At 35.8% G+C, this 23,263-nt stretch overlaps 1 protein-coding gene across 4 annotated transcripts in view; it reads right to left on the reverse strand.

Moving 5' to 3' along the window:
- TAOK3 (TAO kinase 3) overlaps positions 1-23,263 on the reverse strand; it is a 146,454-nt gene that overhangs the window by 35,873 nt on the left and 87,318 nt on the right. For all 4 annotated transcript variants that reach the window (XM_072953540.1, XM_006204797.4, XM_031670022.2 and 1 more), the window contains 4 exons: positions 15,600-15,693; positions 14,498-14,579; positions 7,234-7,401; positions 4,498-4,704 (listed from right to left, as the gene is read on the reverse strand). In XM_072953540.1, coding sequence (XP_072809641.1) covers positions 4,498-4,704; positions 7,234-7,401; positions 14,498-14,579; positions 15,600-15,693 — 551 coding nt within the window. The remainder of the gene's footprint in view (positions 1-4,497; positions 4,705-7,233; positions 7,402-14,497; positions 14,580-15,599; positions 15,694-23,263) is intronic.

The following is a 23,263-nucleotide window of genomic DNA, read 5'->3' on the forward strand; positions in this document are numbered from 1 at the left end:
TTATATTCTACTCATGAAAAAATTACACAAATTAGTACATAATAAAGTTTTAGATAGTGATAAGTATTAAAAATAAAATAGGATAATGAGATAATGGGTAGAACATTATTTATAATATGATAATTTACTGATATATAGCTTTTTCTAAGATTCTGGAAATATAAAACTGGAAAATGTTTCCTAAAACAATACTGATTGCTTTTTCTCTAAAATAATCTTTGTGGTCACAAATTATGATAGACCCAACAATGCACCACCCAGATTCCCCCTTTAAGGAAGGAGCTGCTGTTGGCAATCATCTTTGGCTGTCAGTTCTCGGGGCTGCCCTGCCGAGAGCAGCCTTGTCCAAGTTCACACTCTTCCTGGGTTTCACCTATGCAACGACTGACCTGGCTCAGTATGGACAACTCTGAAGGACTCTTTTAGCTCCAGAGCTCCCTGAGGGGTTGGTTGAGGCTGCCATTGGACCTCCATCTCAGTTCAATTTTGCCCTCTACTCAATGCTGCTTCTCTCTCTTCCCTTCCACAGGGGTTGACCCTAAAGGAATTTCCTAATTAAAAACAGAAAACAAAAAATCTCCTGTGCTAAGCCATCTCAGCTCTGCTTCCTGGAGAATCCGAACTGCAACGTGTTACCTGCACCTACATGTAATACGGTGTGGCTACCACCTATCTGCACGAAGAAGGGAATTACCAGGCTAGTGGCTTTTAGGCAAACAACAAAGAAAAAAAAAAAAAACCCTTCAAGTGAAATCCAAATACATAATGTAAGAGATAAAGGTTGACTTGTCTCGAGTGAGGTGGATGAGGCTTGGTCCTGAGGCACCTCTTTACAAAACAGCTTGAAAGTCACATTAGAGAGTGGCCCTTTTTAAAATTACAGGAATAGAAACACAAAATTTTAGAGCCGGACGGGATCTTGGAAATCATTCAGATCAACTTCTAATTTTACAGATGGAAAAACTGAGGACCAGAGAGATTTGTGACTTGTCCAAATTAAAAGAAAACTAACAGTGGCAGACAGAACTTTAGTTTCCTCATTCCTATAGTCCACTATACAGAACTAGATTTCTACTGAGAGCTTAAGATTCTATTTCATTTATGTTCCCAAGTTGGAAACTTAGGAATTTAAGTAAACCAACAAATATTAAGCTCCCAAATAATTTATTTCTATTGTATTTGAAGATAATATACTTTTAAGCTCAGGTATGGGACATAAATAGGTTTGAATGAAGAGATACCATTATTTAACACTAAGTTTTCATATATAATATATTCTATTTTTCTAGCCTGCTTATATTTTTTTTCCTTTTTTATTATGGTAAAATACACATAAAGTTACCATCCTAATTATTTTTAAGTGTACAGTTCAGTGCTAATACACTTACAGTGTTGTGTAACCATTACCACCATCCATTCCCATAACTCTTTTCTCCTTGTAAAACTGAAGCTCTAGACGCATTAAATAACAACTCTGCATTTATCCCATCCCCCAATCCCTAGTAACCACCATTCTACTTTCTGTCTATGATTTTGACTACACTAAGGGCCTCGTATAAGTGGAATCACACAGTATTTCTCTTTCTGTGACTGGCATATTTCACTTAGCATGTCTCCATGGTTCACCTATATTGTAGCATATTTCAGAATTTCCTTCCTTTTAAAGACTGAATAATATTCTACTCTATGTATAGACCCCATTTTGTTTATTCATCCATCCATCAATGGGCATTTGCATTGCTTTCACTTCTTGGCTGTTGTGAATAAGGTTGCTATGAACATGAGTGTAAAAAAAAATATCTTTGAGATCCTGCTTTCAATTCTTTTGGACATATATGGAGAAGTGGAATTGCTGGATCTTACAGTAATTCTATTTTTAATTTTTTAAGGGATCACCATACCATTTTCCACAGTAGCTACACCATTTTACATTCCTACCAACAGCATACTAGGGTTCTGATTTCTCCATATCCTCACCAACAGTTGTTATAGTCTGGTTTTTTTTTCATCCTTAACAGAGACACTGGGGATTGAACTGAGGACCTTGTACACGCCAAGCACATACTTTACAACTAAGCTATACCACACCCCACACCTTCTGGTTTTTTGATAACAGCCATCCTTGTATGTATGAAGTGGTATCTCATTGTAGTTTTGATTTGGATTTCCCTAATGATTAACAATGTTGAGCATCTTTTCGTGTGCTTATTGGCCATTTGTGTACCTTCTTTGGAGAAATGTTGATTCAAGTCCTTTGCTCATTTTTGATTCAGGTTTTTTTTTGTGGTTGTTGAGTTTAAAAGTTCTCTATATATTCCAGATATTAATCCTTTATAAGATATATGATTTGAAAATATTTACTCCTATTTTGTGGGTTGCCTTTTTACTCTGTTGATATTTTTTGATTAGCTTGCTTATATTTTGAAGTTAACTCAAAGTTTTATTTGCAAATGCTTTTCAATGTTTTCCATCACATTTCCTCTACATATTTAATAATAAATTAGAAATACATTTTAGAACTTAAAATTTCCTGGCAAATATTTTTTGCATATCAAATACAATTACCTTCTATTTCAGAATATAAATTATCATCTAGTCTTCTTAAGTGATTATACTAAGGAGAAAAAAAGTATTGGAAGACCCATATTATTACAAGAAAGTTCTATACTAGTATTCAGAGATTAAAATTAAAACCACCAATGGGTTCAAGACTAGAGTGCTCTTTCTTGTGGATTAGGCCAGTAGTATCTTTCTTCTAATTCCAGGTGCTCATTTGAGAGGTCCTAGAGATTCAACAGAATTCCTTCTCTTTTGCTGTCTGTCCCCATGGAGGTCCAGAGGTAACAGAAAGGAAAAAGCCCATATCTATCAGAATCCATGATAGCTCCTTCCAAAAAGAGAGCCCAATGAAAACTTCTTTCCTGCCTTTCAAATACACATTCACTTGCCCAAGTTCAAAGAGGGCCAGGTGACAATGCTGAACTCTTAGCAGATCTTTGCATCTGTCTGATATCACTCCACTCCTCAAAATGCTTTTATGACTTACTGATAATTTGGGTCCTTGCTGTCTCTCTAGTTTCGATTCACTTTCCACATAGTTCACCAAGATCTAACCTCTCTGATCTTTTCCCTCTTCCTTGAGCAAAGTTCCTTTTGTCTCAGAGCCTTTGCACATGTTGCTTCCTGACTCACCCCCATCTTTCACCCCAAGTTAACTAACATTTATTGGTCTGTGAAGCTTTAGCTTAACTGTCACTTCACTGGGGAGACTTGCCCCTATTCTTGGCTACATTAAGTCCTCCTCTTACCCAGAGCAAGTTTTATAATTATATGATATAGTTACTTGTGTGATTATTTGCTTAATTTCTCCTACAGATAATATGCTCCATGAAGGTATGATGTCTGTTTTATTTGTCTGTATCCAAAGGGCCTACCATAGTTCCTGGCAGATAATAAAGGTCTCCATGAAAGTTTGAATACATGAATAAGTTAATCAGTATGGAAAAATAAATGTATATCCCTCCACTATTCATGACTGAGCACCAACATATTTTCTCCCGTCCTTCATCCTTACCTGTTCAATTTTCTTTTCCTCTCAATAAAAATGTACAACCAATAGAAGTCTACATGAAAAAAATTCTTAAACTTGCTCTCCTACTGGAACTGGAATGTAATCACTGATATTTATTAAAATAAGTACATACATAACTCACATATACCTAAAAGGAAAAAGTTATAACGGATTCTTTTCTACAATTCCACACTATGGACTGCTTACCTAAGGTTACTTAAAACACTTTTGGGAATTACTGCAAAGAATTATTGACAATTCTGTGAAATACTCATCTTACAGAAATTGCTTTGAAAGAAGCTCTAAAATTATTTTTCAGTTTTTTATAAAGTATTTCCACTTATAAACCATGATAGGCTTGTATGAAATGAGGATCTTCAACTGGAAAAGTAAAGTCAAAACAAAAACAGAATCATTCACTCAAAATTCAGAATAATTAAGCTGATAGAGAGCTAGTCTTAGAAGAATTAGAAACAATAAATCCAAGAAACAAGAGAAAAGAGTGGAAACTGTTCTAAAACAAATAGTACTTTGGTTGGGACTATACAGTAAGAACCATACTTCTGAAAGAACATACTTCTAAAAGGTCACAATCGATGGGTTATACTCAGAAAGCTTTTAAAGTCTGTAGTATTAAGGTTATTGGTTTAGAGAGGAACTTACAAGTTTCTTCAACTTGGAGATTTATGGATTTATTTATTTTTGTTTATTGATAGACATCAGAGTAACAAGACAGGAAGATGAAGAAATAGGCACAGATACAGCTTGGGCAGTCCTTCATCATCTTATTACTGTAAGAGAACTATCAAGTGCTAGGTTGAGTCCCCTACGTAAAAGGGAAATAAAATATCTGGATGCTGAGTGACCTGAGCTGTCTTTATTATGACTGGAAAGCCTAGAGCTGTGAAGGGGACCAGGACACCTACCTTCCTGTGCATAACAGAGGAGCTGGAATTTACTGTGCTTTCGTCATCATGCATCATGACAAGTTCAGAGCTGCTCTCGTCCATCACCTCCTGCATGCTGTTCACACTGCTGCTCTGGCTGCCTGTGCTCACAGACATGCTCGGGATGGAATGGTTGCTGCCCAGGCTGTCCATTTCCCTGTGCAGGCTGGTTCCATGTTCACTGTCCTATAAAAATGGGGCATTCGGGTTAAAAAAAAAATGACTGGAGATAAAGTGCCAATCTATTGATTAAGTCATTAAGCACACCCAATTTTGCAGTGCAAAGTTGCTTTTCTGCCAAATCTGCAAGGATAAACTTTTAATGTAGGGGCTCCACTACTCCCCCCACCATTTTCAGACATCTCTAGTTCACTTCCATGCCTTCCCCAGTGGCTCCTCTGGACATGGGTCGTAAGGTTCCAAATACTGCTATCCCAGGGCTTTCCCCTGTCATAAGCAACTATCTTATGGTCGTATTGCTATTCAGTAAGCGGAACCAGGCCAGGTTTCTAAGAGATCTTCAGGAACATCAAGGTGCTAGAGAAAGATGGCAGGCTACTGAACAGGTGACCTCCAGGATATCTGCAAACACAGCAGTGGTATCTTAAAACTAAGAGGGTGAAAAGAGTTTTCTGAGTTGTGACAAGCAATATGCTCCTTTGCAAGTCATTATTGAGTAACTTCATATCTAAGTAGGGATATTAATTCTACTGTCCGGTGCAGGTAATTAAATTCTGCCTCCCTCAAGCAATTCCATCATGCTTACCTCTGTAATCTTATTAAATATATCTGTTAAATAATACTGGTATTCATCACTGCTGGTCCAAAGACTACTATTTGAGAAGTGGTAAAATAATCAGAACATATAATTTACCCATCACAGTGGGATATCTTTTGATACAAGATTAAATAATATAATTAAAGCAACTTAGCTCTAAATAAACCCTATTTTCAAAGAACCATACCGTACATACATAACTTTAATGAATTGTGACTTAGCTATGGCAATATAAGGAATCACTGACAAAGGTAATTTGGGTAATTTAAAATGGTAGATAATACATTATATTTTTAATAGACTTATTTTCCCAATTAAAGGGAATCACTTGTATATATGCAATCAAGAGCTTTTAAATTTCAATTCAGCTCTCTGAATTTCACTTTTATAATTACTGATAAAAAATAATTTTGTTTTATTTTCTTTAATATTAAAAAGCTAAACTAAAATTCATTTTTCATTCTTACCCTCTTTTTTTAAAAATAGTTTTCGAGGAAGAGGAGTCCTTTCTTTTGTTGAAGCTAATCCCTGCACTAAGACTCATGCTCCTATCCTGTGCACTCCCTGAGATCCACTCTTTTTTTTTTTTTAACATTTTTAAATTGAGTTATAGTGAGATCCACTCTTTAACTACATCTCTTTCCTCTGTCTTCAGTGCCTCTGTCCTGGCTCCTTCCACCTCTGCATATAACTATGAAGAGGTCTTCCCCATATTTATGTATCTTTCTACATACAACTCTTTGTCACTCTTCCTTCTTGGCTAAATTTATGAATCTTCAAATAACCAAATTTTGCTGTCTCTACTGTCTCACTTCCCATTTGTTCCACAACCCACAGTAATCATCCTACTATTCCTGTAAAACTGCTTTTACTGAGGTCACCAAGAAGGCCCTACGCATAACACCCAGTGAACGCTGATTTTGGTGTTTGCCTAACTTGACCGTTCTGTGGCATCTGATGGTACTGGATGCTCCCTCCTTGAAGCAGTGTCCTCTCTTAACATCTGTGACACCTTTATTTCCTAGGCCTCCCTTTTCTTATACGGCATGATGGGCCTTCTACTCATTCTACATTCAACTCCTCGACTCATTATCATTTTAACACTTTTCACCCCCAAACCAGCTACCCTTTCCTTTGTTCTGAATTTGTCTTTCACAACCAAATGCTCAACATCTCCATTCACGTGTCCCAGCTGTCATTATCCTTGCCTTCAACCAATCCTTCTTAAGTTATTTGAATGAGAAAGCAGAAAGTCATCTTTCCTTTGAAAACTCTGTGTACTGTGTCAGTAGCATCGGATGCCAGGACCTCAAACTCAATAGGCACCAAACTGAAATTATCCTAAACTTACTCTTTCTCCTTGGTTCTTTTTCTCTGTTCTTGGTACTGACGTAGTCTAATCACAGAGTCACCATAAACTCCTCCTCATCTGTCACTGTCACTTTCAATGAGAAGCACCGTATTACAAATGTACCTCTATGGTGTTTCTCAACTGTTCCTTTCCCCCCATTCTCACAGACATTGCCCTTATTACCTCTTGCATGGACTGTTATCCAGAATGTCACCCATTCAAATCTATCTTACACTCTGTTGCTGTGATGATCTTCCTAAAGCACAACATTTTCCTGAGTCTAAAACGCCCTATGCCTGTCCATCAAAAACTACCCACCTCTTCACTAATCCCCACCAGCAGATGACTTATTCTCTCCCCACTACGGACCCCTGCATAGTGTTATACCTCAATAGCATTTTTCATATTTTGCCTTATATAATAAGACTTATTTTATGAATGTCTCTTCTGCAAGTCTGCATGTCTCTTAAGGCAGAGAGCATCCATTGCACTGTTACCTCCAAAAGTGTTTTTCATGATGCCCACTCCAGAACTTTTTTACTTTGTAGGCACTCCGTGAGCACCAGCTAAAATGAACTGAACCTACTTCTTCATCCTCCTGTGACTCATTCAAGGGTCCATTTCGTGTCTCTTGGAAAAGGATTTTTTTCATTTTCCGGTACTGCAGGTTATCCAACTCACGAACAGCATCTTTTGTCCTCTGTATGAGGTCAATGAGGACACGTATAGGCCGGTCTCGTCGAACAAAGTCATGCTGATTAAGGGAGGAGAGAAAACAGAAACTGATAAGGAGGAAACATATTTTTAGGTGTAAGATTAGATATAAAAGTAAATACACATGAAATAGTCCTGTGGATTTTGCACAAATGAGATCTGATTTCCATTTCATGTAGCCTCTCATCTTGTATAATTGTTATAAAGGGAGAACTATGCTTTTCTCTTCTTCCTTAAGCCCCATTTTGTGAACTTCGTCCTAGAATTTACTTCAACATTCTTGAGGTTTACTTTACCTGACAAGTAATAACAATGACTGAGACTTTAAATAGTAGCTGAGAGGCTTGTGACTTTCAACCTCAAACTAAATAATAAGCAAAAGTAATGCAGAGTATAGACTATTTTTGTTATAATCTGCCCTGATCCTCTTCCTCACCCTACTCTACCCTTTTGAAAACAGACTTGTGTATGTTTTGTCTTCTGTTTCTGTTGTCACCTTTGAAAATATGTCACCTTTGAAAATATGGCTGCTGTTCCATTTACCCAGAGGTCGGAATTCTGGCAGCTTCCTCTTAGTTCTATAGAACCAGAACTAAGGGATCAGGGCCTCTGAGGAGTTGAAAATAACTACCCCAAAGTCCATATGCTTTTCTTGGAAAAACAGGCTTCACCTTCAATATCATCAGCGATCTTTAACACATACTCTGATTTCCTGGTTTCTCAGCTTACAGCAGTTTAGAAAAGGGGGAATAAAAGTAGGAGAATAAAGGGTTGAGAACTGTTAGAGGGTTATTTGGCCTAGAAGGAAGAGTTCTTTGAAAGTTCTCTGACTGCCTGATGGTAGAGAAAGAGGGAAATTCCATGACTAACACACCAACTGACCAACGCAATAAAAATGAACTAAGGTTTGTGGGCTACTTTGCAAAGGGGCAAATGCCCTTCATACAGTCCTTTAATACTCCAAGAGATCATGAAATGCTACTGTTTCTGAGCCACCAGGAAGTGAAATTATGTTCATTATGCTTTCTTTAAGAAGGCAGAAAAGCACAGCATATATTTTGACAAGACTGCCACCGAAAATGATAAAAAGTAGGAGGAAGAAGTTTTGTTTTTTAAAGGAAAAGGTTCAGTTACGTAGAAAATTCACTTAGGTGAAATCATAATTTGAAGATGCTAGGAGAGTGAGATATAATGTGGTAGGCCTTAGATGATGGAATGGATTTAATTTCTTTATAGGTTAAAAAGATATAAAAGAGGAGCAGGATCACTGTGAGAAAAAAAAAGCTACACGTCTTGTGGTTCTTCACCCTGACTTTGCTGTTCGGGGAACTGTTTTTTGTAACAATATCTCTTCCTCTGCAAAGAGTCCTTTCTGAAAATGAAACCCCACTCCTGGAAGTAACTGTATCCTGCATATTTTAAGAGAAAAACAAAAGGGAGAAAGTAAATTATTTTGCTACTTGAGTGCTTGCAATTATACAAAAGAGTAAATCAGTGTTCAGTAAATCTCAAGCTATAACCTAAGATACTGAATTTTTAGAGCAGGAATAGGTCTTAGAAACTCTTTTATTTCCAAGGTGAGGAATTTAGTCCCAGAGAGGTTAAGTGATTTACACAGCTGAACAGTGGAAGAGCTGGGGCTGCAACCCAGGTTTCCTTACTTTGGAGTATGTTTTCTGGTGGCCTACCACAATTCTCTTCCTAAAACATAGGTCTGATCGTGTCATGCACTGTGACAGATACTGTGTCCCCTTTATCCTCCATTCCAACCTCTTTTCCTTGACTTCCGTTACTGTGAGCACTAGAAAGTAAAAGAGCTGGACTCCAGCCTTCTCTGCAGTTACAGATAACAATGTGATCAGGTTCTGGCCAATGAGATAAAGGCAGAAGCCCCTGAGGAAGGCTTTGTTTTCTAGAATAAGAAGTAAGGCACAGGACGAGTAGCCATTTTGCCCTTTGCCCTGCCTCCTTTCTCCTGCCTGGGATAGAGACTTGAGTCTTGGAGAAGCAGGAGCCATTTTGTGACCAAGAAGATAAAATCCACATGCTATGGATGGTAAAGCAGGAAGATAGGAGGAGCTGTTGAGCTGCTTACAGCTCTGGACTGCTTCTAACACCTCCTTTCCCAATGTCCTGGACCTCTCATTGCATGAGGTAATTAAACCCTTACCTGTTTAAGTGTTTTAAAGCTGATACACTCATCATCTTAAAAATATTTCACTGCCACCATTTTAAAGCCTGGCCCTTTACAGGCTCTTTATATTCCTGCTTGAATTTCTAGACTCCAATCTAGTCACCCCTACTCCTCCTTCCCACCCAATGCATAGTACATTCTAGATCATTCTTGCCTCATGCAATAAGTTTCACACCTGCACATCTTTGCTCTGAATGTTCTCTTTGTCTGCAATTCTGTCTCTTTACTGTTCTCCAAACTCATACAATTGGAAAGTTCTCTGATCATTTTAAAAGAATGCTTTTATTGTCCTTGGAAATACGTTTACTTTGAACATTGAAATAATACAGAGAAATCCATAAAAAGAAAGTAAAAGACAATCACCTCAAATTCCAACACTCAGAAATAAATATTGTTAAGTTATGAAATGTCATTTTAGTAATTCTCCACTCCCTCTCACAATGATGGATATCTAGAAATTTTACATGAGAAACTTATTATACAATGCTAATTTAAAGAATAATCTATTAAATTAAGGTATATTTGAATTTAATAGAATTAGAAGAGACTGAAGTAAAATAATTGCTTAGTTATAATTTTTTCACTAAGAGTTACCAGTTCCTAAAGGTCCTCTAAAGTTAAGGGGGATAAAAAGATTATGAAAAGCTTTAAGAGATTAGAGTTACTTAAAAAAAAATATGTGTGTGTATATATATCTCTCAATGTAAGAACTATTATTGACTATCTATTTTGAAAAATAGGAAAATTAGTACATTCACATTTCTTTCCTACCCTTACCTTTTTCTAGTTACATTATTATTTTCACATTGTCAATGTTTATAAAATTTACATTCTACTTTTTAATTGCAGCAGTGCTTTTACTTTAGATCTCTATTTAAATTAATTTTATGTGAAGGTGACATTTTAATATCAGAAAGAAAATGTGAGAAAAACACGGATTCCTCTAAAATACTTGAGAACAACTAGATAGCCAGCTGGTGGAAAAAAATAGCTGAATTTCTTGTAACAAATTTCTGCATTCTGTCCCCCAGAAGCCCAGAATAAAGAATGTCAAAAGAGAAATTAGAAAAAAATATTTGCAAGGTCTACCACAAATTAGTAAGAAAAAAACCCAACAACCCAACAAATGGGCAAAAATCATGGAGAGTTCACAGAAAAGGAAATAGAAATGGCTTGTCAACATATGAAAGATATGCAGTCTAACTCATAATGAGAAATAAAAATTAAAATGACAGTGAGAGAAGTTTTTCACCGATCTGACTAAAAGTTCAGAAAGTTTTGGTACATGAGAACATTTGTTAATGGGACTATAAGCTGGTGCAACCTCTTTGGAGGAAATCTGGCAATATTTATTTAAATTTAAAATCCACATTCCATGTTTTTAAACTACAATAAACAAAGACAACATTATTTAGAATAAGTCCAACTACAACTCAATAAAAAAAGTTCAAAAAAAAAAAAAAAAGAGTAAGTCCAAAACCTCACAAGGTTACACCTAATTTGGGTATTTAGGTTACACCTAAATATTTTCAAAATATTTGGAGATATTCTATCTTTTCACGATCTATTTATTGCTCAATTCCACTATGATCAGAGAACACACTCTAAGTGACTCCAATACCTCGAAATTTGTTGAGGGGTCTTTAATGGCCTAATATATAGTCAATTTTGGTAAATGTTCCATGTGCCCTTGAAAAGAATGTGTATTCTGTTGCCTTTAAATGGAATATTCTGTGTATGTCAACTAGATCAAGCATTTTAGTTGTGTTACTTGGATCTTCTGTATCTAGTGAAACTACCTTCTTCTTTGTCTATCAGTTGTTAAGAGGTATAGTAAATTTCCCACTGTGATTACAGATTAATTTATGCCTCCTTTTAGTTATGTCCATTTTTGTTTTTTATAATTTGAAGTTATATTATTAACTAAATTCAAATTGAGAATTTGTTTTATCTCTTCGGTGGAATGACCCTTAATTATTTTGACATAATCCTTTGTATTAATCTGCGTCCAACCAATGGTTAAACAGCAGAAGTTTAACAAAGTTAACAGACCTAATAAAGAATTATTATACCCTGAAAAAAAATCCACATTCCCTTTGATTAGCAATTCTACTTCTGGGAATTTATGCTTTGGATATCTGTATACAGGTACAAAATGACACATGTGTAAGGATATTCATTCCAGCACAGTTTGCACTAGCAAAAAACTGCGAACACCAAAAATTACAGTCCATCTCAGAATATAATGGAGTCACTAGGAAGGACGAGATAGCTCTGCATGAAGTAATATGGAACAATACTGAAAACACCCTATAAAGTTAAAAAAAAAATTCAAGGCAGAAGAGGGTTTAAAGTTTGCTACCATTGGTGCACAAATAAAAAAAGAATATTTACTTCAGTACGCATAAAAGCTGTCTCTAGAAGGACATGTACAAAACTGGTGACAGTGATTGCTAACTCTAGGGAAGGGCCTGGAATGGGAAGCTTTACGTTTCATACTCAAATTTCATTGTATTTTTACCTTCTGAAATTAGTACTGTCTATTAAAAATGAAGAAGGTAGTCCCTTCACATGAAAAACAAGCAAGCAAACAAATAAACTGGGGGGACAAATTTAAATTCAGTGTTCACCACCAGTCCCTCTACCAGTTTCTCCAGGACCAAATCATTCTTTCTTCCTTGTCCCCTCCCTCTCCCTTTCTTGGTTTTTGTTTCACTGATAGATTGGCTGGATTTTGTTACTGAATAATTAAGAAAAAGCTTTTAAGAAAAGAAAATTGCCTAAATTTGCGAGGCTTAAAAATGTCAGCTGCCTTTATAATTTAACAGCACCTTAACTGGGTCACAAGTCCTTGGTTTAACATTTTCTTTTCCTTAGAACTTTGTAAAAATTGTTCTGTTGTTTTCTGGTTCTGAGTGTTCCTGAAGAGGCAGATCTGAAGCCAACTGGTTTTTCTACCACAAAATAATTTTTTTTTTCAACTTGTCTGTATGGATCTTTCTTTATCCTTATTGTTTAGGAACTTCATAAGGATAGAATTTGTTGATGACTGAAGATCAGCTTCACATCTCTAGAAAGGCCTTCCCTAACTCCTTACCTGAAACAGCAGCTCCTGTAGCTCTTTCTCCCTGCCCTTGCTTTATTTTTCTGCAAAAATTTACCACCACCTGACATTATATCAAATATTGTTTGTTTTCTTACTCCTTCATTAGAATGTAAGTTCCATGATGGCAGGAACTATCTTTTTCTTTGTACTGCTGTATGCTTTTCAGTGCTTCGGCACAGAGTAGACAATCAGTACATATTATTAACTAAATAGTAGGCTCTCTTGATTTGCCCCACCAAATCAAATAAAGAGTAAATCAAATCAAATAAAGATCCAAACGTTTATTTCCACAAAAGTTTTCTTCAGGTATATCCTTAAATATTTTCTGCTCCACATGTGTCTTGCTTTCTTCTTCAGGAATACATTATATCTCCTCTGCCTTCCACATGTGTCATTTCTCCATAATCATCTTTAGAACTTTTCCTTCTGCATTTAATTTTATTTCCCTAAGATTATCTACCATTGGAAACTCCCTATATAGGTTGGTTTAATATATTAGTTTGTTGCTTATGACATGATTTGAGTCCATGTTTTACTTTTTCTCCTCTATTTCTTTCTTTACCTCTTCCTACTTGCTTTTTATATCCTTTTGTTGTCTACTGCCCTAAAATTTCATCTTTGAATGCTTGTAGTATCTTTCTTTGAGGTTTTTTTCCTCCTTAATTTACAGTGCCAATTTATAAATTTTTCCCTTTACGGCAGTTCCTTTTGTAACCCGCTTGTTTTTGTTCTTATTTTTAATCCTTGCCTACTTCAAAGTAATAAAGAGATTATGCTGTGTTTCTGGGGTTTTGTTTTGTCTGTACTTCATGCCTACAACATGTGATGGCTATACAACGAAAGAGAAAAAGTAAGAGTCCACTGCCCTATTGCTTCTGTCCCCATATTCTTGTGGTCTATTACTCACAAGAAGAAAAAACTTCCTTTTGGGTAGAAAAACTAGTCAGCTTCAGGCCTACCTCTTCAGGAACATTCAGAGCCAGAAAAACAATAGAATAATGCTTACAAAGTTATGAGAAAAGGAAAATTTACATCAAGAATTTGTGACTTAGCCAAAGAACAATTATAAAGGCAGCTGACATTTTTAAGCTTCACAAATTTAGGCAAGACAATCCTAAGTTTTCTTAAAACAAAGAAACAAAGAGTTGAAATACACACATGCAGAAAAAGATGAAAGAAACCTGGACTATTTTGTGGCCAACAAAAATATTTTTATTGTAAAAAAAAGACTCCCACACACTTCAGTCATATTAATGGAGCACACTGCTTATGTATAAAGCCTATAATAAAATGTTACATGAAGAGATGTTCAAAAGTGCTATGTTTAAATCAAATGAATGCAATTAACATGATGCTCTTGTCACCAACATGTGTAATACAATGCTATGTGAATGTATGTTTTATATATTTATCACATATCTTCACTGCCTGATGATTTGGCAACAATCTAACTGAAAATCCCAGAGTTTGTGTTTGAACCATTGGCAGACTCTGTCCTGAAAGCACTGTATTAAAGTTCATGCAGGTATTAGTCATAAGAACATCACAATGATGACCAGAGCAAGGAGCAATACTCTTTGTCTGTCATAAGGCAAAAAGAGGGGGTAAAAAAAGAAAAAGGGAAAAGACGGGGAAGAAACTATCCATAGGGAATATAAAGCACATACCTTGTGATAATCTTACCATTTCTGTGCCTGGCTACTATTTCGGGATAAATGGCAAGGCAGCACGTTTTAATTCAGTTTGTCAGGATGAGCTGCCGCAGGAATGATTTACTATATTCTACTACAACATGACTTTAAATCCCCCTCCTCAAATATAAATTTGAAAAATTACCCGTAATAGTTCCGCTGATGTTGGCCTTTCCTGAGGCATTTTCTGCAAGCAGTAATCAACAAATCTCCTAAAGGAGTCTGTCCTGTGTGTGCAAATACATTGAAAGAAAATAAAAATCAGGACCTGTAGAACACACTGATCACTTTAAACAATTTTCATCCGAGGGGAAATTTTATATATTTTGGGAGATTTTTAATAAAATATTTTGGAATATCAAGAGAACTCAACCATTTTCAAGTTTAGAGTATCTCAAATTAATTCTTTTGGATAATGAAAGTGGACAGTTTCATGTTGGTCAACACATAAACATATCATATAAGCAAGGTCAAATCATAATATATGTATCAGAAAATGAAAATACTATATTTATATATAACAGTTTTATACACAGTTTTCTCCCCAAAGATAACAACTCTCACAGGTCTCAAGCCTATATTCTTCATGACCAACTGGTAACCCTTCCTACACCCACAATCTATAAGCAGGGAGTAAGACTTGAAGCATGAGGGATAGAGAACCTAGGAATATGTTTTCCGGATGAAAATACTTCTCTTAAAAATTCCATTCTGCCTACTCTTCTTTGACATTGCCCTTTTTCTATAATCCTGTGGCCCCAATAGTTATCAAAATGTCATAATTTTCAGCAAGGAACAATAAATACATTTTCTAAATGGAGTGTATATGTTCTGTCTCAACAGATTTAAATATATATGCAGTACAGAAAAAACGACAACTGGAAAAATAATTACATCAGAGAAGGGCTTTATCTCTGCTGAGAAGTGATAAGATTGAGATGATCAATACAAGACCACTATGACTTAAGAGGGACTAGACTTGCTAGGAAGGTAGCAAGGCACGTAGCCTGTAAAATTTCAGTTACTACTCATGTTATGAACACAGTGAGCCATAGTGAGGCAGGAATAAAGAGAACTGTGTGTGTCTGTGTATAGGCAGTTCAGGCCTGTAAAGCATCAGTGTCACTATAACATACAATGAAGGAATAAAATGCTTTCTAGGTCAGATATTTAAAATGTAATTTAATGAAGGTGCCAAAGACATACGGTGATTTTCTTGGAGATTTAAAACGATAGCTGAGTCTTACCATTCATTGGACTGTAACGTTGGGGAGTCATTCTGGGCAATGTGATATAAGGCACTCATTGCGTTCATGTTGAAAAGAGGGGGCTTCCGTTCCGCTGAAAGAAAGGAAACATGATAAAGCAGTTCCTGAAAATACATCAGGCAGGCAGAGAAATAAGGAACTATGAGCAAAGCCTCGCCACTAAATCAGGAGCTCATTATAATCATCATGCTACATAATCCACTTATTTTAATCTCTAAGGTCGCCCAGGATAGCCATTCAGAAGAAGCTGCTGGTCATCTTAAAGTACACTGGCAAAGCTCCTCCTAACAAACCCACTTCGAGAGTGAAAAATTTTTTTCTAATTTTTCATATATAATCTTCAAAAGGCTGGTCTTTGTTTTCTCACAATAGGTATGAACATCTTTGTGTACATGTGTTTTATGTAAAAAAATATGTATTCATTGGAAAAAAATACAGAAAGCACAGAGGAGTATGAATGAATGAATGAAAAAAAGGAGATTATTATGGAATGGAACATCTTAAACATCACTGACATAGTATGGGAGATGAATTAATTCAGTTCAGTAAATAGTGTTTGAAGGCTCATCCAGGCCAAAGAGCTGGTAGGAGTCGGGGTGGAAGGGGAAAGGGAGGAAAGAAATGGAGGATAAATGTAAGCAAGGCTTGGTCTAGCCCCTTCTAAGGAGGAAACTCAGCAAATCAGATATTTCTTAGTAGAAAATATACGCCATCCCAACCCACATGATCTCGTCTTTGGATTTTCGATCACTCTCTTTTAGTACACTGCTCACTTGGCATGTCCTCTCCTATTGCATTTACATAGAAAAATACAGATCTTTTCTCTCAAAAGAAATCATAAGCTCTAAGAGTAAGATCTTATAACCCTAATACGCCTATTTTTAAAAATTTATTCCCGGAGCAGATGTAATAAGATGCTATTCACATATTAGATGCTCCATGTGTTCAGCAAAGGAAAGAAACAAGGTTCTAGTTCTGAGTACAATTATTTTTATGCTATTTATTAGTTATTATGTCATAGAAGCTAAATCACTCTCTCACCGTACTGTGCTTATCCGAATGGATTATTTACATAGTCCCATTCTGTAATTCATAATCTGATCTCAGGTTTCATCAAAGCACCTTGGTTTTTAAGTAAAGATTCTTCTATTAACCACTTTCAAAATGGTAAACTGGGCTTATTCTATGCAATTCTGAGAAACAGAACAAGAACTCAGGGCAGAAGTAACAGGTAAGACACTTTCACTCATAAAAAGAAGAACTCATGAAAAGCCAGGGTGGTAAAGCAAAACAAAACGAAAACCCCCCAAAACCCAGAATGAATAATGCTGAGAGTAGTGAACTTTAAGTCACTGGCAGAGTTCCGGCAGAAGGCAACTATACTTATTCATCGGTGATACTTTGAAGGGGCCTCTAGCAGTCCTGACTAAATGATCTCTGAAACCTTTGAAATATGACAGTCCATGATTCCACAAATGTTTTTTTATTAACTTCTCCAAAGGATACTTTACACTCACCAAATAGATACCAGTACTATAGGGACATAACAAGTGGAAATTTGAAAGTTGTAGTGTGAACAAAGAGATTTTATACCTGTTTCAAATGTAGAAGACAAAAAATGGCTTGAGTTTTTTTATTTTATTTTATTTTATTTTATTTTATCAGGAGGTAGATTCTAGAAAGTTTCTAGAGCTTGGCCTTCTGACAACTTCAAGTATTTGAAGCCACGTGAAACTAGGAACTCACTGTGGAACAATCAATGGCTTCCCATGATTTTTAGGACAAAGTCCAGATCCTTAAACATTGTCTATTGGCCTTTATTAACACGACCCTGGCTACCTCTGGCCCTTTGTTCTCACAAGCAATGCTTCTCCTTCTCTTCTCACGTCATCTTTTGCTTCACTGAAAAAACCCAGCTCAGAGCCTCTCACAAATGGTGCTTTCTCTGTCTGGATTCCACTCTTACTTTTGCTCCCTCAACATGACCTGATTAATTCTTCCCAATCCTGCAGGTTCCACCTTAAATATAATTGCACTTGTGCATTAACTTAATAAATATTTATTCAAGGCTTCTTACATGCTTACAATCACTTCCTAAGGGAAGCCTTCTCTGACCACTCAAGACTAGGTCTCCCATTAGATCTGTCACTGCAAATTACATTCCAAACTTCCCACCACCTATCACAACCCTAACTAATTATGTATGCAATTCTTTGCTAAACTTCATGAGGGCAGGGACAATGTCTACCATGCTCACCTTCGCATTCCCACTGCTGGGCATGGCACCTGGTTATATATATTTTGGTGACCCCAAAATATCTATCAAGTGAATAAGTGAAGATAAGGCAAATTAAGGCAAAGAAGAAACTGTCAAAAATAAAGAATCTTTGTGCAGCAAGAAGTCAAAAAAATGAATGAGAAGTGACTAAGTCTTAGGGCTTACATTATATACTATACAATGGCCTCATTCACTGTCACAAGGATAGGAACCCTCTCACTCACTGGAAAAAGGTATACAATTCAAACTGCTCAGAGCAACACAGAATTACATGGGAGGAAGAACAGAGAAGGGGAACTAAAGAAAGAAGAAATCTTTCTAAAGAAAAGCTAAGTATTTTGAAATCTTAGACATTAACTGTTTTCTTTCTAATTCAAAAGAAGTTAACTTTTACTACTTTGTTCTTCAGCCATCTCTCTTTCGTCACGATTCTAATACTTATTCTTTTGAGCCATTCTTTGGACTATAATTTTCATGTGAAACATTTAGAAAGAGAAGGATGAGGAAAACAACAATAATAAAACCCAATTCAGTAGTGATAATAAAGGCAGGAGCTCAGACTTGGAGCAGGAATGGTGAGGCCTGTAAGTGTGAACACGACAGGAAGACAGCTGGCCACACAAGGGGTGGGATGGCTCCTGGAGAAAATCACAGGACTGAAGGTATTCCAAACACAGTACACAGCTCTACGGTCTGAGATGCATTCACTAAGTGTCAGTTTCAGATCGCCTCACCTATGTTCAAGTTCTTTGCTACAGGTATTACATCAATCTTCTGAGCCATGGTGACAGGGATCAGTGCTGAACCAACATACTACAGAGCAAGGGCTGGGAAAGTATGGCCTCCGGGCCAAATTCAGCTAGCAGCCTGTAAAGTTTTATTGGAACACAGCCACGTCCAGTCACTAATGTACTGTCTGTGGTTGCTTTCATGCTACAACAGCAGGGCTCAGTAGTGATGACAGAGACTGTATGACCTGAAAGGATTAAAGCACCTATTAACTGGTCCTTAACTGAAAGTCTGTCAACCCTTCCTATAGAATATAATATTCTGCATAGAAGCTTCTGTATAGAGAACAGAACTGAAAGTGCTTCTGAAGCTACCTTGTGATATGTAATCCACACTTTCTCAAAAGGAAAAAGGTGAAGCTTAAAAAAGTGGAATTCATAATTTTAAAAGAAAAAATAATGACTTCTACTTAATTTAAAGATAATGACCAAGTTTTTGTGAATGCTCCACGTATGTTTTCTGAGATCAAGGTTCGGGAAGGAGAGTTCAGTGAAGCCTTGGGACACAGCTCTGTTGGCAAACCTCATGCTAAATTGGAACACCTACACTGAGCTTTATTTTAGTGAGGAAGGTCAGAGAGCACCCCTGTCTTTAGATAAACACTTCATGAAAAAGCAGCTGATTTCTTATGAACAAATGTGGTTGACAACTTTAATAATCAATGATAATAATAATCATTGCTACCATTTACTGAGCTCCTATTACACGTGAGGCACTCACTTTACACATGTTATTCATAATTCTCACAGTAGCTTGGCAAGATAAGCATTATCATTCCAATTTCTCAACTGAAGAAACGGGAGTAAGCTAGCCTAAAAAATGAAACCAAGTCACAAAATTGCTACAAAAATTTCAACCCAGTCCTGTAAGACTCTAAGGCCTGTGTTCTTTTCACTAAGTCTCAGAGCCTCTTAGATAACTCTGTGCATTTTATAATCTGTAATATTGATATTTCAAAATGAGAAAGAAAAACAGAAAGAAGCCTTACAAGACTAAATATACCCCTGTCCCCTCAACAGACTTCATAACATTCATTTATTAACACAAACAATGAGTGACAATAATAAGTATGGAAGAAGAAAATTTCAAGCAGGGAAATGACATAACATTTATGCTTTTTATCCTTTTTTAAAATTTCTGAACACAGTCAATTCCCTGTCAGTGCTGATGAACCATTTGCCAGCTTCTACCATAATCTTTGCTGGTCTGTAGTTTAAACAGAAGAGCATCAGATTAACTTATCTTGAAATAGTCTTGAATAATAAAATATCTTGTGACTGGACAATTTCAATGTATAAGAATTTCCCAAGGATGCATGCATTTAACTAATTCTTTCAGTGGAAGATCAATTTACCAAAAGATAATTTGTACAGTAGGTTTCAGCACTTAGAGACCTTAGAGTTTGATCCAGGAAAAAGGAACAGGGACAATAACATTATCACCTTCCTGCTTTGTGATGTTACCTCAGTGATTCAATTTCAGACTAGAGGGCATTTTAAAAATATACACTGTTATAGAAGAGATATCATAAGGAAAGGGGACAATGTACTGTTCAGGTACTATCCACAACTTCATTGTAATTTCAACATTAAAAGTACCATTTAAAGTATACTGTAAAATACCTAGAATTTCAAACATACAGAAAACTTAGAAAAATCATTGCTTAGAGTTATATATGCAGCAGTTTAACCACGTTTCATGTAAAAAAAAAATAGCCTCCTTTTATGTGTCCATTAAGATTAATGCCAAGGAGATAGAGATTTATGGTAAAGCAGACAAAAAGTACTGTATGGCTCATTATATTATTAATATAATACAATTTGAATAATTGCTGAAAATTTAAATGTCCTTGGTAACAATTTTATTTGATGAATATTAACTGAGCATGTACTATCATCTTTTTCTGAATCTAAGATGTCACTGACAATAAGATGCATTGCAATTTAAGAAGCACCACTATTTTATGTAGAACTTAGAAAAAAATGCTGCCAAATATAATTATAAAATGCTGTTGCCTGTAAAATACCACCCAGTTTTAAAGAGATGTTAAAATGTAAATTAAAAATTTGGATGAAATATGAGATATACTAGGATTGTGCTGATTATGGCTAACATTTACTGAACATCTACTACACACCAGATATAATAATAAACACTTCAAGTCCATATTTGCATTTAGCCAGATAATTCCCATAAGGTAGAGGATCTTACTATGCAAATTTTATAGAGTTAAAATAATGTGACTAAAGTCATGCAACTAAGAAATGGCAGAGCTGGAATTAGAATTCAAGTTTATCTGACTACTGAGTCTGTGCTCTTAGAAGGCATAATTTGATACTATCATCTATCAATTTGAAGGAATAGCGGTTGCAGAAGATAAGACAATTTGGGAGAAGGCTACTTTGTTCTTTGATTCAGTAAATCATTTTATAAAACGTAATCAAAGTTGGGCTGATAGAGAGAGCAATGTTTTATACATATTTAAATTCATTTTTATAACAAGGTAAAATCAGAAATTAAGCACACATGAGGACTGTCTCAAGAGAAGAAGCACTAAGGTATCTCCTGGGATCTGCACCTACTTTGCTCACGTCAAGCACTGTTTGAAACTCCAGTCATTACAACATCTGAATGGTACAAAAACTGATGTGATGATGATCTTGATTAGGTATCATAAGAGGGTATGTGTTGTTTGCTTTATTTAAGAAAGTTGGAAAGGGCGGAATCCATGTTACATTTTAGAAAGATTTAAGAAAAAACTTGTTAAAACAATGGCTGGGCACTAATTAACTGTAAGGTTCAACTCCGTGGGGACATCCCTTTAAGGTGTTGTAACTGAACTGCTGCTATAGTTTCATTTTAGAATATAATTTTGGTTTATTTTAGAATATAAATGACAAAAATAGGAATAATCCTACATATGAATGCAATCAGCTGTTTCGAGTGTTGATACATGCATAGCACTATGTTAAACACTTTACATATGTTATCTCATTGAAGTCTGACAATACGTATGATGTATGTATTGTTATTTTCAATTAGGTGAGAAAACTGAGGCTTAGGGAAGCTTAGAAAATTGTCCAAGGTCTCATAGTCAGAATCAACACGTTACACAACCCCAGAAGGGGTCATTCACATCCTAGACTACAAGAACACCAGCCGGTAGTGCAGCCATGCATGATGGTCCTGGCAGCTAAGTATTAGTAAAGCCAAGATTCAAATCCAGGATGCCTAACTGCTAACTCTACGTTACACAGAGAACAGATTTTGGTTTTGTTTTTTCTACCAAAGTAATGTACATTGCACAAAATTTCTCTAAGGTATATACTTAGAAGTGAAGTGTTGGCTCACTAATATTCCTCCCTCTCATCCTTACTAGATGTTGCCAACTTGCCCTCCAAAGAGGTTATATCAATCTCCGTTCCTATTGATAGTGTATAAGAGTTCCTATTTCTTTAGCAGCCTCCTCAAATTTATTAACTTTAATACAAATTTAAAAAAATGTACCAATCTGATAAATGTGAAATGGTTTTAACTTGCATTTCCCTGATTACTAATGAGGCAGAGTATCTTCTGATGTTTGTTGTCCACTTAGGTTTTCTTTTCAATGTTTACTGCTTGATCATATTCATTGCCCATTTTTTCAACTGGCTGTCTTTTTCGTTTTGATAAAGAAATTTGGTAAAGAAATCTTAAGAGTTCTTTATAAATTCTGGGCCATTACTCTGTTGATAAGATATGTTTCGATTACTTTCTATTAGTCTGTGCTTGTCTTTATTCGTATGTGTACTAATTTTTTGTAGGGGGAGGTAATTAGGTTTACTTATTTATTTATTTAGAGGAGGTACTGAGGATTGAACCCAGGACCTTCTGGATGCTAAGCAAGCACTCTACCACTTGAGCTATATCCTCTCCCTGTCTATGCTTGTCTTTTAATTTTAGTGTTTTAAACAGCTTTATATTTTAAAGTAGTAAAAGTTATTGTATTTGTCTTTTTTTTATATCGTTTAGAAAAATTCTTCCCTATACTCATAAAGGTATACTCCTAGAATAATAACAAGAATTATACTTACATAGTGCTTATTATATGCCAGGCCATGTTTTAAGTACTTTATATATATTAATTCATTAATCTTCATTATAATAGCCCCTATTTCATAGGACTGTTATCTCTATATTATAGGTAAAGAAACTGGGGCATAAGGGAGCTTTTCCTAGAAGTTTTACTTTTCACTGCTGGGTATTTGACCAAAATCTGGAATTTACTTTTGTATATAGCATAAGCTACAAATCTAATTTTGGTTTTTATCATATAATTACCAAATTGTCCCATTATTAATCAAATAGGCTATCTTTTCCCCACTGATCTGTAATGCCTTTTCTGTGTTAGGCCGAAATCTGACTTACACATGAGTCTGTTTCTATTGGATATTAATCTAGTCTGTTCTTTTGGATATTAATCTTTCCCTACAGCAATATCACACTGATTTAATAATTATGGTAGGGATTCTAGTATAGTGATTCTTCTGTCCAAAACCTGCCTTGATTAATTAATTTTGGCCCTAGCTTTGAATCA

Source organism: Vicugna pacos, chromosome 32 (genome assembly GCF_048564905.1).
Source record: "Vicugna pacos chromosome 32, VicPac4, whole genome shotgun sequence".
Classification (NCBI taxonomy): Eukaryota; Metazoa; Chordata; class Mammalia; order Artiodactyla; family Camelidae; genus Vicugna; species Vicugna pacos.